Source organism: Miniopterus natalensis, chromosome 19 (genome assembly GCF_054644295.1).
Source record: "Miniopterus natalensis isolate mMinNat1 chromosome 19, mMinNat1.hap1, whole genome shotgun sequence".
NCBI classification, from domain to species: Eukaryota; Metazoa; Chordata; class Mammalia; order Chiroptera; family Miniopteridae; genus Miniopterus; species Miniopterus natalensis.
Window position 1 is genome coordinate 30,778,638 of NC_142099.1, and position 17,419 is coordinate 30,796,056.

The window sequence follows — 17,419 nt, forward strand, 5'->3', positions numbered from 1 at the left end:
AAACCAGCTCCATAATCCACAGCCAAATCTTTCCATTTCAGGGGCTTTGGGGAGTGCTGGTTTCTGTTTGGAAGTGGAGACGGGGGGGGGGGGGGGGGGGGGGGGGGGGGGGGGGGGGGTAAACTGCCCTTGGGGCTCCTAAGGAAGTGAGAAGAGGCCAGGAAATACAGACAAAACAAAGTGATTAACACTGAGTTAGAGTCCTGCCCCACCTGGGAGAACTGAGCTTCCGCCCCTCAGGAGTCTTCAGACAGACTCATGGTGACAGTCAGTAGGTGGTTCCCACGTGTCCAGGGGCAAGGTGCCCCCTCAGTTAACTAATATAGGGCTTCCTGGGGTCAGGATGGGTGCTAGAGATTCTAGGAGATGCTGAGCCTTGGACAACCCTCTTCCTCTTAGGGGGTACACAGATCCCCAAGTCCCACCCCAGATCTGCATCCCCCGGAGTGAAAGGAGCCCAGGGGTGGACGAGGAACGCCCCATAACGAACGCTGTGTTTGCTCTGGGCCTGGCTGTTGACTCGGGGGCCTTATCGCTGTGTCCTCAGGGTGGCCTGGGCAGGTCTGCGTGAGGGAGATCTGGTCGCACTGCCCTGTGGGACAGAAGAAAGGAGAAGTGGAGGGAAGGCCGGGCAGGCGAGAAAGAAGCTGCTGGCTGTACAATGCACACGCCTGCTCTTTTGCTGCTGGTGCTCCTGGACCTGGCGCAGGCACAAGGACCACTCCACAGGTGAGGCCACGTCCCCAGCACTGCGTCCAGCTGGGGCAGTGCCCTGCCCTCAAGCTTAGGGCTCCCCAGGAGAGGAAAGCAGACGGGGAAATGAAGAGAAGAAACTGAGGGCTCAGAAAAGGCTTATTAAGTGGCCACCTTGTGTGAGCCTTAGTCTCCAGCCCATGACAAGCCCCTCAGCCTCCACCTCTGGCAGAGCTGCCTGCTGAGCCCCAGGGACCTCCTCATGCTGGAAACAGCAGGGCCATGCAGCTGAGGTTTACGGTTCAAAGGACCTGAGTAGTTCCCCAAGGGACTGACCGCTGCCACCAAGAGTTTTTCTGTCCTTTTGAATCAGCCCCTCATGAGGTTCATGTAAAAATGCAGACCATCCACACACCCATTTCCCCAGATCTTAAAGAGCTGGTCTCTGGGAGGCAGGGCCATTTCAAGTCTTAGTCTGAGAGTCTACAGGAGTAGACACGAGGCTGGGCACGCAGGGGCAGAGGGGGTACTGATTCTGCCCAAATCCTGGCACACCGCCTTGCGGATCCCCTCCTGTGTAATTTTCCCAACTAACCTCTGGGAAAACGGGGTGGGGGAGGGGAGTCAGAGAGAGACAGAAATGCATCTTGTCCTCATATGGGGCTTTGTCCTCAGGGTGCCCCTCAGGAGATATCAGTCCCTCCGAAAGAAGCTACGAGCACAGGGCCAGCTCTCTGAGTTCTGGAAATCCCAGAATTTGGACATGGTCCAGTTCACCGAGTCCTGCACGATGGACCAGAGTGCCAATGAGCCTCTCATCAACTACCTGGATGTGAGGCTTCCTGGGGCAGGGGCAGGGAGGGGGGCGGGAGGAGGGCCAGCCTGGGCCAGAGGCAGGGAGGGGGGTGGGGAGGAGGGCCAGCCTGGGCCGTGGTAGGGTGCAGCCACACTGAAATCCTAGATTTCTCCTCTAGGGTGACCCGTATAGACTGTTCCCCTGGGTCCCAGTGCACTTGGCCAAATGAGCCCCAGTGCCCCGGGATGCATGCGCCTCTCTGCGGGAGGAAAGGGATGGGCAGGGCAAGTCTCCTCTGCCTTGCTCAGCGTAGTTCTCACAATAATGAGAATCGGGATAATGATTTGATTTCCTCCCTCTCAGCCCTTCCTCTGTTCATTTTACCCCTGACTGCCAGTTCCCAGGGTCTCTGAGCCCCAGTCTGAGCTAGCCAGGCACTGGCCCACGGAGCCCTCCCTGGGTCCCCTCCCCCTCCCCAGCACCCACACTCTGCTCCCTCCGCTCCCTTGCCTGTAGATGGAATACTTTGGCACCATCTCCATCGGCTCCCCACCGCAGAACTTCACCGTCATCTTTGACACCGGCTCCTCCAACCTCTGGGTCCCCTCTGTGTACTGCACCAGCCCGGCCTGCAGTAAGTGGTCCAGGGAGTGGCTGGAAGCCAGTCCTGGGACCCAGAGCTTGGCACTCTGGGGGAAGGGGTTGAGTTCCAGTCACTGGCCATCCCTGTGCACCAGCCTCCCCTCTCCACCTCTGAGTCTGCCCTGGGACTGCTTTTAGCCCAACCAGGGCTGAGTCAGGAAGAAAGCTACAGTTTGATTTCTATCCAAGCTAGCAACTTTCATACTGACCAGAATTAGTAGGGGGGAACTCTACCGCCAAAAAATACAAATTTTTGAATATGTGGTGACTCACTCCCTTCGGAGCACCTAAAAGAATGTGGGGGACAGCTCTACTCTAGTGGCTATTTCTGGACAGGTAGGTGGGCCAGGTCCCAGTGCAGACTGTTCACCTGTTTCAAGGAGACCTACCTCCCAGTGTACCAGAGGTGGGGCTGGTGGGACACAGTGGGTGGTGGACCCGTTCGTCAGAGGTAACTCAGAGGTCTTTGTGAAGACTGGAAAAGGAAGGGCTAAGGAGAGATGTCTTGGTCTATGCAGGACAAGTTTTAGAGACAGACTGTCTCAGGAAACCCCAAGACTAGGTGTCATGGGCTGGGCAAGGAGTTGGAAGTGAGCTCTTGGAACGGCCAGTGTTTATCCCTGAGTTTCTTTTGAATGCCAGGCTCTGACCCACAGTGGTTGGCGAGGCTGCTGCTGGTGCCTGATACTGGCGTTTATTCTGGTGTGCCTCATGGGCTTGCAGGCAACTCTTTGCCCAGGGACAACTATTTGGTCCCCTGTTAGCCCACCACATATGACTACAAGGGAATGTAATGGCTCACTAGGGAGGGCCATGGCCAATCCTTCTGGAGGCACCTGCTTATCACTGTGTCCTCAGACTACTCTGGGCAGGTTTACATTTGGGAGGTTTGGTTCCCATTGCCCAGTGGGACAGAAGGAAGGAGCAGCAGCAAGGACTGCTGAGGCAGAAAGAGAAAGAAGCTGCTCGTTGGGCCAACAGCAGGAAGTTGAGGGAAGAAACCCTGGGGTGTCGGGGCAGGGATGAAGGCAGCGAGCTGATGGCCTGGGCAGGGATGAAGGCAGCGAGCCCATGGCCTGGGCAGGGATGAAGGCAGCGAGCTGATGGCCTGGGCAGGGATGAAGGCAGCGAGCCCATGGCCTGGGCAGGGATGAAGGCAGCGAGCCGATGGCCTGGGCAGGGATGAAGGCAGCGAGCCCATGGCCTGGGCAGGGATGAAGGCAGCGAGCTGATGGCCTGGGCAGGGATGAAGGCAGCGAGCCGATGGCCTGGGCAGGGATGAAGGCAATGAGCCGATGGCCTGGGCAGGGATGAAGGCAATGAGCCGATGGCCTGGGCAGGGATGAAGGCAGCGAGCCCATGGCCTGGGCAGGGATGAAGGCAGCGAGCCGATGGCCTGGGCAGGGATGAAGGCAGCGAGCCCATGGCCTGGGCAGGGATGAAGGCAGCGAGCCCATGGCCTGGGCAGGGATGAAGGCAGCGAGCCGATGGCCTAGGTGAGAGCGGCATCCTTGCTTTCCAGAGACACACCCCAGGTTCAGCCCTTCCCAGTCCAACACATACAGCGCAGCCGGGAGCCATTTCTTCATTCAGTATGGGACTGGGAGCTTGTCTGGAGTCATCGGAGCCGACCAAGTCTCCGTGAGTATAATTCCTTCATTTGCCCTCTCCTCGTCAGAAACTTGGGAGACAGACACTGTGCAGAGCTCCTAGGGGAGCAGTTTCAGGTCTGCCTCAGGAAGGGATGGAAGCAAGGAGCTGGCGTCCAGGGAAGGGGGAGGCCTGACCAGGCGGAGGCAGGGCTCCGTGCCCGAGACAGGGCCGGTGGGCCAGTCTGCTCAGTGTGCTGGGTCCCAGAGAGGTGACAAGGGGAATCCTGCACACAGTGCACAGGAGCCGAGAGCCTGGTGGCAGGGTTCACAGCTGGATCTCTGGCCCTGGGGGCACCAAAGAGACAACACCAGGCCCCACCTTGAAGGACAAAGATGTCAAGCTTGTGCCGAAGGTGGGAACTCAGTTACTGAAACGAGGCAACAAGGTAGGAGGTAGGGGTCCAATCCTGGCGACAAGCCAGAATCCTAGTTGTCAAAACAAGTCCAAGGTCAGCATTGACCTCGATGCTGAGCTCATAAGTGTCTTCTTAAACTTCCTTTGACCAAGGTCTTATAGTTCCCAGAACTGTGGGAACCTGACCAATGTGGGGACAGAAAACCAGGAGAGCCCTGGTCCTGCCCTAGCCAGGTTTATGGGCCCCAGTACAGTAGTTCCCCCTTATCCGCGGTTTCACTTTCTGTGGTTGTAGTTCTCCTCAGCCGACCACAGCCATAAAATATTAAATTAAAAATTCCGGAAATAAACAAGTCCTAAGTTTTAAATTGCACGCTGATTGAATAGCATGATGAAATCTTTCACCATTTCACTCCGTCCCACCCAGGATGTGAATTGTTCCTTTGTCCAGAGTATCCATACTGTATCTGCCCTCTGCCCACTAATCACTTAGTAGTAACTCAGTTATCAGAGCAGTTATCAAAGAGGGAAAGAGAGAGACCATATTTTAGTAACTTTTATTACAATATATTATGTTGTTCTATTTTATTATTTGTTATTGTTAATCTCTTACAGGGCCTAATTTATAAATTAAACATTATGATAGGTGTGCATAGGAAAAATAGTATATTTAGGGTTCAATATCATCCTTAGTTTCAGGCATCCCCTGGGCGTTTTGGAGCGTTTACCCTGTGGATAAAGGGAGCCTACAGTATGTGCCCAGGTCTTTGGGGAAATAGAGGCTGACCCACTCCAGATCAGCACCATTCCACTTCTGGGGGGTCCTGAGGCCAGCAGGGCCCAGATTCTATCACCATCCCTTTAAAGTGGGTGAGAGTAGGCCATATAGAGTGAAAAAAATGCACAAAACACACTGTCTATGTAAAAATATCACATACAGATATAACAATACACTGTATTTTCTATTAGAACATACATAAAAGTACAAATGACTGTTTAGAAGGCTACATCACATTCCAAACTGATCATCATAGTCACCTCTGGGAAGTAAGAGAGGGACTGGAATGGCCTGGGAAGGGGAATTTTAGCCTTTGGCTTGTCACCTCCTGCTGGCTAGCTGGGGATTATAAGGCAGGGCCAAGGCCACAGCAGCTCTTCCCACAGGGCTCCTGGCTCCAGGGCCGGCCGGTGTTTAACTCTGTAGCAGACAGTGTCAGCTCGTGCTACGGGACACCCCCATCTCGGGGGCCCAGAGGCAGTGAGGGAAGAGTGTGGGCTCCCATCCACCCTCGGCCTCAAAGTTCCCATTCACCCTTCTCCCCCCTGCCGTCTGTCTTCCCTTACTGCCTGCAAACTGTAGGCGTCAGGCTGCAGCGCAGGACAAAAGCAAATTCCCAATGCACACTGTTCAACCAGCACCTGCCACGCGTAGTCAACCGCTCTGAACACAGTCCTTTCTATCTGCCGTTCCTAAGGGCTTGGCGTCTCTTAGCAAGCCCTGATGGACACAGATAATGAAGACCTGATGTGCCAAGAACTGTGGATGCAGCTAATGTAATCCTTAACAAAACAATTATAGTCCAAAATGTATATATTAGAAAAGCTGAAAATCAACAATCTATGCATCTATTTTAAGCAATCAAATACAAGCAAACCACAAACCACAGATCAACCCCAAAGAAAGAAGAAGGAAAGAAAGAGAAGAAAGGGGCAGCAATAAAATAGAAAAGTCATATAACAGAGACAATCAACAAAGCCAAGAATTCACTCTTTACAAAGATTAATAAAACTTGTAAGCCTCTAGCAAAATTAATCAAGAAAAAAAAGAGAGAAAATACAACCTAACAATATTAGAAATGAAAAATAAAGCATTAATAAAGCATTAATAAAGACTCTGCAAACATTAAAATGATAAGAGGCTATCAAGAATAATTTTATATTGATAAATTTCACAATTTTTTAAAAAATTGGCAAATGCCTTGAGAAATACAACATGGCAAAACTGACACAAGAAAAATTAGGAAATATGAACACTCCAATGTCTATTCAAATATTGGCTCTGTTATTAGAAATCTTTCCACAAAGAAAACTCCAGGCCCAGGTGCCTCAGTGGAAAATTCTTCTAAACACAGAAGGAAGGAATGGCACGGACCTTACACAAATTCTCCCAGGTAATGGCTAAAGAAGGAACACTTCATAACTCACTTTGCGAGGCCAACATAAATTTCACAACGAACTCGAAGAGGTCATTATAAGAAATGAAAATTACAGGCCAATCTCTTTCTCGTGAATGTAGATGCAAAAACTTTAAACAAAATGTTAGCAAATAAAATCCTGTAATAGATAAAAGGATAAGATACCCCAACCAAGAGTCATTTTCCCCCTAGGAGCTTATCATCTAAGATAATAGAAGAAAAATTCGTATAATCCTCTCTATTGATCAAATTCAACATCTGTTCATGACTTTTTAAAAAGCTCTCAGAAAACTAGGATTATAAAGTAACTTCCTTAATCTGATAAAGAATAGTTACAAAGAAGCCCACAGCAAACTTCTACTTAACCACGAATTATTGAGACTTATCCCTGACATCAAGAAAGAGCATTCTCAATGCAATAAGGAAATAAAAAAAGAAATTAAGGGCATTAGGGTAATAAAGCAAGAAATAACACTGTCAGTATTCACATATGACATGATTCTATATGTAGAAAATCCCAAAATATCTACAGACTATTCAGGTTAACTAAATTTAGCAGTGTTACTGGATCAACATACAAAATCATTTAAATTTCTATGTATTAGGGAAAACAAATGAAAAACATTTTTTAATGATATTGTTTTTAATAACATCAAAAACATTGAATACCTAGAAGTAAATTTAACAAATTAATGTGCAAGACCTTTACTCTAAAAACTGCAAAACATTATTGAGTGAAATTAAGAAAAATCTACATAAATTGAAGATAAACCATGTTTATGACTCAATATTATAAATAAGTCAGTTTTTCCCTCAGTCAAAACAAGAGCAATTCTTATTAGAAATGTACGAGCTAATTCTAAAATTTCTGTGAATATGTAATACATCAAGACAATCTAGATGGAGAAAAATGCTGCCAACTATTAAGACTTATTATAAAGATATAGTAATTTAGATATGTGGTATTGGCACAGGATAGTAGAAACAGACAAATGGAACAGAATATCCAATGTCCAATTTCAGTAGTCGTTAGAAAATACAAATTAAAACCAAATGTACCCACTGCATATCCGCTAGAAAGTTGAAATGGGAAAGAAGTCAACATCCAGTGTTGGTAAAGATATGGAGCTACTGGCAACTGGAACTCTCAAAATATGGCACTGAAAACGTCAATGGGTACAAATCACTTTGGAAAATTCTATCAATATTCACTCAGCTCTGTCAGTATTTATGCATACACTATGACCTAACAATTTTACTCCCAGGCATATATCCAACAGAAATATGTACCCATGTTTACCCAAAGACAAGTTCAAACTGCATTGTTAGCAATAGTCAAATACAAGAAACACCCCAAGTGTCTACCATGGTAGACTGCACAGAGAAGGATGACAAATTCATGCTGTGCAATACACTGACAACAGACAAACGAGAGTGGCATGCAGCTCAAGATATGTGGTGCTGGCACAGGGAGGCAAACGACAGTGGAACGGAGTAACAGTTCGGAGCCTACTCACGCGGGCACCTGACTTACAGTGACCACGTGGTGCCACATACCGCATAGTGCTGGTTGGCAGAAGCCAGGTACCAAAGAACCCATTTCATGATTTCATTTATATAAAGTTCAAAAACAAGCAAAGCTAGTATATGCTGTTAGAAAGCAGGAGACTAGAGCTTGAGGAAAGGCTCAATGACTGGCAGGTGCGGAGGGCCTCCTTAGGGGGTTGCAATGTCCTGTGTTTCCGTTCGGGAGCTTGCTCACATGGGTGACTGCGGCTTGTGAACACTCACTGAACTGCACACTTACATTTCTGTACTCTACTTCAACCAAAAAGGTCTACATTAAAAAATTGAGTGGCAATACGGCAAAAGTACTCTCACCCATTTAATCAAGAAGAGTGGAGTCAGAGAAGAATTAGATCAGGACAGAGGGAAAATCTGGGAATCTGAGACCCTTTGCCAAGTATCTCCTGGGCTTTCTCCCATCAGGTGGAAGGACTCACGGTGGTCGGCCAGCAGTTTGGAGAGAGTGTCACGGAGCCTGGCCAGACCTTTGTGAATGCAGAGTTTGATGGCATTCTGGGCCTGGGATACCCCTCCTTGGCTGTTGGAGGGGTGACCCCAGTGTTCGACAATATGATGGCCCAGAACCTGGTGGACGTACCCATGTTTTCTGTCTACATGAGTAGGTAAGGCCTGTGAAGCCTGCCAGGCTGAGGTCAGTTGGATCTCCAGGGGGAAAACAAGGTGCCCCTGAAAGAGCACGAGATATAGAAGTTACACGCCTGGGCTGGGTTCTTGTTTGTCCAGATGTGTGATTTTGGGCAAAACACTTAACCGCTCTGACTATTGAGAAAATGGGAGCTGCCTCAGAAAGTCGTTGTGAAAAGGACTTTGCAAACGGTAGCACACTGGACTAATTTAAGGAATATTAGGAGTTAGCGATGCATTTATACAGTGAATAAATACTTCAAGCCCCTGTTCTGTGCTGAGCATGTTAGGCACTGGGGACACAGTGAAACAAGAAACACAGTGCCTGTCCTCAAGAAGCTTAATTCCAGTGGGGGGAGGCAGGAAAGAAGTTTAAAGTAAGCCGATAATAAAATAATCACATATTAATGGACGGATAAACAAAACGTGGTACACACATTAAATAGAATATATCCAGCCTTCAAAAGGAAGGAAATTTCAACACATGCTGCAACGTGGGTAAATCTCGACATTATGCTAAGTGAACTAAGTCCGTCACAAAGGGGCCAGTTTATGATTTCCCTTTTATGAAGTATCTAGAGTGGTCAGATTCATAGAAATAGAAAGTAGAATGGTGGTTGCCGGGGACTGGGGGAGGGGGAATGGGAAGTTACTGAATGGTTGTAAGGTTTTGGTTTTATAGGATGAAAAGTTCTAGAGACGGGTTGCACAGCAATGTGAATATAGTTAACGTTACTAAGCTGTCCACTTGATGCTTAAGATGGGCCCTGGTCCCTGTGACTCAGCTGGTTGGAGCATCGTCCAGTGCACTGAAGGGTCACAGGTTGAATTCCCGGCCAGGGCGTATACCCAGGTTGTGGCTTCAATCCCTGGTCAGGATGAGTGCGGGAGGCAACGGATCTGTTTCTCTTTCACATGGACGTTTCTCTCTCTCCCTCTCCCTTCCTCTTTTTCTAAAATCAATAAAAACATCATTAGGTGAGGCTTTTTTTTAAAAAAAGCTATTATTATTATATATGTAAAAAGATTAAGATGGTAAATATTACGTTATGTGTATTTTAAATTGCACGTTGGGGTTTTGGAAAAGTTCATGAGGCTCACCTGCTCTGGGCACTCTTGCCTGGGTCCTGGGAGTGTTGTCTCACCTCCCTTCCTATATAGGGAAGGGGATTTCTTACCCTTCTGACCCCTTCCTGCTGAGACCTAGCCTGAGCTTCCCCTGTTTCAGCACAAGCTCATTGCCTTTGTTTTCCTCTCCCAGGAGGGGAGTCTCTGATTCCCTCCATCAAATTCTCCCTCTCCGGCATGGCTGCAACTGAGAGAGGCCGAGGCCGGGCAGAGCTGAGTAAGGGGACAGGTTGTCTAGGCCCCTCCACTTCCCCGTCTCAGAGCCTCCTGCTCCCCTCCAGCCCGGGACGATGCAGGAGATAGCAAAGGCTCTGCAGTCAGACTGACCTGGATTCAAATCCCACCACTTACGTTACCTCATCTCCCTGAGCCTCTGTTTCCCCAGATGCACACAAGGTTGGTGTGAGAATTGAACGCGATTGGGCAGGTCAGATTCCTAGCACAGTGCCCTGCATGAAGGCCTTCAACAAACATTAGTTCTTTCCCCCTTGCCTAAAATCTCAGCCCTACGATTCCCACAGATGCCCCTTCCTGTCTCATTTACTACCCCGCCTTACAATGCCCCAAGTTTTGCACTTTTCGGATCCTATTCCTACTGAAAATGAATCTGTTTTATGTCCTATTTCCCCACAGTCCTGTTAGGTGCCAGAACATACTATGAGAAATGACCAATAAAAATTAATAAATGTTCAAGGTCTGATAAGTCATGTTGGTTCACATTAGCTTCTTTGCCTTAACACAGAAGACTGAGCAATGTGGACACAAACTGCAGGCAGAACCACAGTGATAGTGGAAGAGATACTTGGGGAAAGGTTGTCTTTGGGAGTGCCTCCAGTCCCGTGGTGTGTGCACCCCTCAGGTTGTCCTGGCCTTGATTCTGTGTGAGTTCTGGGTGACTGGACGCATTGTCCCCATTCCTCACCTCTGTACCCCTTTATCCAAGAAGCAGGAGGATATTCACAAATCATCGAGCAGAGCTCTCTCTTCTTTTGCCCAAAAGGTCCAAACTAACTAACTTGCAGTGGTCAGAAGCCCTGGTCTCAAAGCCCGGGCTTGCATTTCTGCCTGTCCAGGTACTTGGTGTGAGTGATCAGACCAAGGGGCGGGAGCTGATTCCTAGGGTTTTCCAGTGGCCCTTCCTTGGCAACCTGCCTTTCTCTCCCTGTAGCGACCCAGAAGGTGGTGCAGGGAGTGAGCTGATTTTCGGAGGCTATGACCACTCCCATTTCTCTGGGAGTCTGAACTGGGTCCCGGTCACCAAGCAAAGCTATTGGCAGATTGCACTGGACACGTGAGTATCCTCCACAAAGAACGGTGTTGAGGGAAGAAATCATAACAGGCACAACTCAAACTGGATGAACTGACCTGATCCGAATGAAGGTGCTGGTCACTGGGGGGGGATGCCAGGAGCCTGCTGCATGAGGCTAGAGGTGCAGCGCTGCTGAGCAGAGGTGCAGGAAGGGCCATCAGTAACCAGGGTGACAGGTACGGGGCACCAGCTTTCAGCTCCCTTCCTCGTGTGCCTTTCTTTAGTGCTGTGCCTTCAACTCAGCTGGTAAATACGCTCAACCAGCCGCTTCACGTTCACTCAACACAGTTGAACACACAGACCAGGGCTGAGGGAAATGGGGGTACAGAAGTGAACTGGACTCCGATTGTGCCTTCACAAAGCATGTACAGAAGATGAGATGTACATACAAACGACTGCATGTAAAGAGGAAGGTGGTCAGTGCTCCACTGGATGTGCCACCAAAGTGTCCCAGCAGACAGGACAAGACAGCTTCTATCTGAAGAAATCCTCAAGGGTTTCATGGAAGTGGCAGCATTGACTGAGCCTTCACACACACACACACACACACGCACACACACACACATCTGGGCCTGGAGCAATTGGGAAAGTGTGTCTAAAACAGTGCCTGACACCTTCCTGGCACCGTATTAGACAATACAGGAATTCAACAAACGTAACTCAAGTGTCAGTTCAGCCAGGAATAAGTTCCTGCAAGGTGCCAGGCATGTGCCAGGCACTAGGGATACAAAAGCAAAAAGCCTCAGTGTTCACTGTCTGTTGAAGGTTTTTCAAATTGTAGGGATTTGCCCATTTACAGGTCATAACATCATTTTAAGGGATCATGAACTACATTTTTTTAATGAAATGGAATAAAATAGAAAATATCAGAGTGCACTTCACATATTAAGGTCAAGCGCTGTTCCATGAAATTTTTATTGCGTGTGTGTGTGCATGTACCGGGTCATGAAGTAAATGTATTTTCTGCTAGGAATCTCAGTCCAAAAAAAAATAAAAGTGAGAAACACGCATGTGGTGAGAGAGACCAAAATAGAAATCATTAATGTGCTTCAGGTAGAAGAGAGCCCAGGGGGAGTGAGAGCTGCTGGGGAGCTAGGGGATGCCTGGGGGCTGGGAAAGGGACAGAAGGAGAAGATGTGAGGGTCTGAAGCTGCTCCCTTTGCCCTCAGAATCCAGGTGGGAGGCACTGTGATGTTCTGTGCAGAAGGCTGCCAGGCCATTGTGGACACAGGGACCTCCCTCATCACAGGCCCCTCGGATGAGATCAAGCAGCTGCAGAGGGCCATTGGGGCAGAGCCCGTGGATGGAGAAGTGAGTGCCGGCCTGGGGTGCGGAGGGCTGGGAGCAGGGGCCTGGGCCTGCCTTGGCGATGGGACACTTCTAAGCTGATATTCTGTGTTGTGTTTTAGTACGCGATGGAGTGTGACAATCTCAATGTCATGCCGGATGTCACCTTCACCATCAATGGAGCTCCCTACATTCTTCAGCCAACAGCCTACACCCTGCCGGTAAGAACTGTTCCCCACTTGGGGAGGTGGACACACAGTACAGTGTACAGGTGATGCGTTCTGGAATTGTACACCTGAAACCTGTATAATTCTATTAACCAATGTCACTCCAGGAAATTCAATTTTTAAAAAGGAGCACACACAACACACACACACACAATATAGCAGAAAAGAGAAAAAGGACTGTTTCTTCATTCTGCAAGTCACAGGGCCTTCCCCATATACCCGCCACTTCCCCTATCAAACAGTTGCCTGCACTCAGGCCACATTCATCCCAAGTCCCCTCCCATCCTATCCTGCACTGAGGTGACACTTCCCCTGGGCCGGTTTTCTAATTGTCCCACTCTGCCATGAAGCGGCAGGAAGCCTGGAACAAGTCATCAATGAGGTTTGCTGACATTGTCACTAACCTCAACCACCAAACTCTCCTTAACCCCCGAGTCAGACTGGGGAAGTTATTATCCCATTTTATAGACCAGGACATTGAGACCCAGACAGTTAATGGTTCTAGGTATGAGCTGCATGGGGTGGCAGGTACAGAATAAAGTTATATCTCTTCTAATATACATTCAAGTTAGCATTCTCCTCAAACAAGAGAATGCCTTGTTGAAGTAGATGCATTAAGTGTGAAGGTGAGGTAGAAAGGGAACTCCCAGGTGTCGGAGAAATCCATGACCACTTCGTACCACAGATGGCCCAGGTTTTCAGCATCATAGTTCTTTGGTGACACACTTTAATGCACTGACTTTGCCCAAGAGTCCCTCACAGCATCAGGGTGACTGCACCAGAATTGAGGTGCTAAGGTTTATTCTGAGGGCTTTAGGAATTTACCTACCCTTACACCCTGATCTCCATTAACGCCCTCCCTAAGCCAGCAGGTATAAACATATAGTAGAAGTTAAAGCAAACACTTTCACACATACACACAGTATAGCAAACACTTTCACACATACACACAATTTTTCTTTAAAACACAGCTTCATGTTTATTCCAGCAAAAGGAATTCTGGAGCTGCCACTGTGAACACCACACTGAGGACAAGCTAGATATTTCAACTGCCAAATTCATGAGACTATACACCCTTCACCACCCAGCACCCCCACTCTCCCACCTTCACCCTGCGTGAGTCCTGCTCACCCCCACTCCCTTCCCCATAACCAATATGGTTCTGTTGTTCTTTTCTGCCAGCAAATTTCAATCACCCACCTCAATCCATGGTGGATGCCTCAATACCTTTGCATCTTTACCCCTTCCTCTCAAGAAGGCTCCTTAGCCCTCTGCAGATTTTCCCACTCCCTCACCAGCAACCTCAAACTTCCAGTGGTTGTTGGAAAGACCACACCTGTCTGTTAGATCCCAACTCTCTGCCAAACTGAAAATTAAGGTTGGGGAGGTTACACTCCTCTCACAGTACAAGGGATGCCTACTTGCCTTACAACTACAAGGGGCCACTCAAATGATTCTCCCCAGATCAAGAAAATAGCAGGGGCTAGCCATTTATAGAGCACTTTCTCACCCTTAAAAAAACTGACTTGAGCTTCACTAGAAACTAAAGAACCCAGAATTTAAGTCAAGATCTTCTAATGCCAAATCTTTTGCTCTTCCAGCCATGCATCACGGTTTTGGTTTTCCCAACTGTGAAATGGTGTTGGGGGTTGGGGGTGTATAACAAATGAACAATTCTCAAATTTGTAGAACTTAGAAGCCCAGGCCCACTTCTACTCAAATACTTTATTGAATACATAGGTAAGTGTACAAGGCAGGACGAAGACCCAACCAACCAAAACTGGAAGCAGCTGTCCAAGGCTATTTGATATGGCCACCACTACCACACAGTATCACTCTAGGCAGCACTACTTCCTTCTTCCCCTGTATGTCACTCACCTTCTTCTTTCCAACCCCAGGACTTTGTAGATGGAATGAAGTTCTGCTCCAGTGGCTTTCAAGGCCTTGACATCCAGCCTCCAGATGGGCCCCTCTGGATCCTGGGCGACGTCTTCATTAGACAGTTTTACTCTGTCTTTGACCGAGGGAATAATCGTGTGGGGCTGGCCCCAGCCACCCCCTAAATAGGGCCTTGTGTCTGTGCCTGCCTAGCACCCCTTGGAAATCCAGCTGGGCCTGTTAGGTTGGGGCATTGTTCACACCTGTCAAAAAGGCATTTTCAATAGAATGCATTTGTTCCAGAGCTGCTACTTGAATTAGGACCAAACAGAGCTGAGACCACTCACACGCACACACACACACTCTCTCTCTCTCACACACACACACACACACATTTCCATATACCCACCACCTCCAGCACCATCATAATAGAATAATAAGTTGTATGTCCATACTTTTTTTTACTCTCTGCTAACATTTTATTGTAGAATCTACAAATTACGGAAATTATTATAGAAGCAGAGATTACAGTACAATAAATCCCTGTGCTCACCCCACCCGCACATGGCCAAGACTTTTTTATCTGAACACCACCCACTCCTCTCTCCAGCCCAACATACCTGGATTATTTTGAAGCAAATTCTTAGCATTGCATCATAAATCATCACATCAAGGATTTTTCCATAAATCCTTCTAACTCCCTGAATGTGCGGTCAGTGTTCAAATGTCCCCTATTGTCTGTAAATGTTTGGTCAAGTTTGCAGTTGACTTGTTTGTATCAGGATTCGCAAGTCCACAAACTGCATTTATTTGAAATGTTTCTTATGCGTCTTTTCATCTGTGCAGTTTACCACAGTCTGAACTTCTCTAGTTGAAATCCAGAGGTGTCATGTAACCTGGTTCTCTGGGTCCATCTTTCCTATAAAATGGTGGTTAGATCTAGGGGCCCGATTTTGTGGCAAGAACACTTCTTCCACTGTGCTAGGTACACCCCGCTGTAGCCCATCAGGAGAAGTAATGCCTGGCACCTCTCTGGTCGGAGTGTTAGGACTGGTGAGAGGGTCCAGGAGTTCTCAGCCTCATCCATCCATTTATGATGAATTTCCCTTTGGTATTTTTTGAATTTTCCCCTTTATTTCCCTTTGGTATTTTTAACCTCAAGATTTTAGCAGCCATTGATGAGTACTTAGATCCACGCTGTCTTTAGGGGATGCAAAACAGGAACTTTTCTAATTCTATTTCCTCTTATATTTGTTAGCTGGGATTCTTCTATAAAAAATAACTCAGGAAAATAAAAGTAACTCTTTTACTCACAGGCACAGAGAACAGACTGATGGTCGCCAGAGGGGAAGGGGGTTGGGGAACTGCTGGGTGAAAAGGTGAAGTATAAATTGGTTACAAAACAGTCCCGGGGATGTAAAGTACAGCTCGGGGAATGTAATCAATAATGTCATGACTATGCGTGATGCCATGTGAGTACTGAAAATATAGGGGTAAATGCTTTGCAAAGTGTGTCTAGCCTATGCTGTACACCTGGAACTAATAGAAAAAATATTGAATGTAAATGTAACTGAAAAATAAAATTTAAAAAATAATAAAATAAAATAAAAAATAAAATAAAAAACAAAAAAAATACACCCTCAGACTCAGAGGTAATAAAACAACTGTTTGCTCACCATGAGGAACACTCATACAGGAAAGGCAAAATTAATTGTTTCTTCCCCCTTTATTTACCAGTTTCAGAATAATGAGTGTTTCAGCTTATTCTGGCTTTTTTTTTTTTTTTTTTAAATATATCTTTATTGATTTCAGAGAGAGGAGGGAGAGGGAGAGAGAGCGAGAGAAGCATCAATGATGGGAAAGTCATTGACCGGCTGCCTCCCGCACGCCCCCTGCTGGGGATCGAGCCCGCAAGCAGCCCGGGCATGTGCCCTGACCAGGAATCGAACCTCGGTCTCCTGGATCCAAGATCAATGCTCAGCTGCTGAGCCACACCCGGCCAGGCTTACTGCAGTTTTTAATGCTGAAATCCCTCCACCTTTATTTAGCCAGTGGGCCTTTGAATATTTGACTTCACACAATACAGAGTTGCTCTGTTTTCCAAGGAGTCCTGGTACTCTGTAATGTGTTCATATGTTTGTTGTAAATGGAAATATCTCATAGCACAAGAGGGGGAGAGTCAGGGAGGAAGAGAGAGAGAGAGAGAGATTACAGGATGTGGAGAGAGGCTCTGAATGAACCCTCTCCCTGTTAGGAGCCCAGAGCCCATCCCCCTGTCCATCCCCAGGAAGCAGACATGGAGAATCCGGGTCTGAGGCACATCCCCACTGCCGTGGGATCTGTTGCCACCAGGAACAACTTGTCTTTCTTTTCCTTTCTTTCATTTTTGCTTTTTGCAAAATGGAAGTACTTTCATGTTTTTCTTATTGTAAAACATGTGAAAGTCCTCCATGCTCCTCCCCATCAGAGATAAGCACTGTCACCATTTGCAGTTGTTTGACACAGGCCTTCTTTCGCACAGAGGCATTGGTCAGGAACCCCTGTTCCGTCTTCACAGGAGGGAACCGTACCCCGCACACTCGTCTAAACCGCTCTCCACTGAACAGCGGCTCCCCATCAGTACACAGAGCCCATTCCTTCGCACATCTGTACAGTGTCCATTTATTCGTCAAATCCCCTCTTGATGAGCATTAAGTTAATTTGGGGTTTAATTCAACCCAATACAATACACATATATCTTGTACCTGGCGCTAAGCGAGGCCCTCTAAGACCTGCGAGACCACAGGCCCCGGCTGTCCCTTTGGGCAATAGGGGTCATGGAAAACACGACAGGCTCACGGGTAACCTAGATTCACAGCTGTGCTCCACCTTTCACCCAACTGGTGACGATGGCGAATTACTTCGCATCTGTGAGACCCACGTGAGACCCACTCGCAGAGCTGCTGGGAAGGGTCAAAGAGCTTCGCCCGGGCAGAAGCACTCAGCTCAGCGTTAGCCCCTTCCCCTCTAAGTATCATGATCAAAGTCGACCACAGCTCACACACAG

At 47.8% G+C, this 17,419-nt stretch overlaps 1 protein-coding gene across 1 annotated transcript; it reads left to right on the forward strand.

The window, feature by feature from the left end:
- The first annotated feature begins 661 nt into the window (after positions 1–661).
- CTSE (cathepsin E) lies at positions 662–14,652 on the forward strand. Its single transcript, XM_016215888.2, has 9 exons — positions 662–729; positions 1,369–1,525; positions 2,006–2,123; positions 3,654–3,772; positions 8,323–8,522; positions 10,841–10,963; positions 12,151–12,292; positions 12,391–12,489; positions 14,394–14,652. Exons 1-9 carry the CDS (start codon positions 662–664, stop codon positions 14,556–14,558), a joined length of 1,191 nt encoding a protein of 396 aa, XP_016071374.2. The 3' UTR covers positions 14,559–14,652.
- Positions 14,653–17,419: the final 2,767 nt, after the last annotated feature.

Coding starts and splice junctions, on each gene's coding strand:
- CTSE (XM_016215888.2), top strand. CDS start 662: ATGCACACGCCTGCTCTTTTGCTGCTGGTGCTCCTGGACCTGGCGCAG. Junction 1,526..2,005: donor CTCTCATCAACTACCTGGAT/GTGAGGCTTCCT, acceptor CCTTGCCTGTAG/ATGGAATACTTTGGCACCAT. Junction 2,124..3,653: donor CTGCACCAGCCCGGCCTGCA/GTAAGTGGTCCA, acceptor CTTGCTTTCCAG/AGACACACCCCAGGTTCAGC.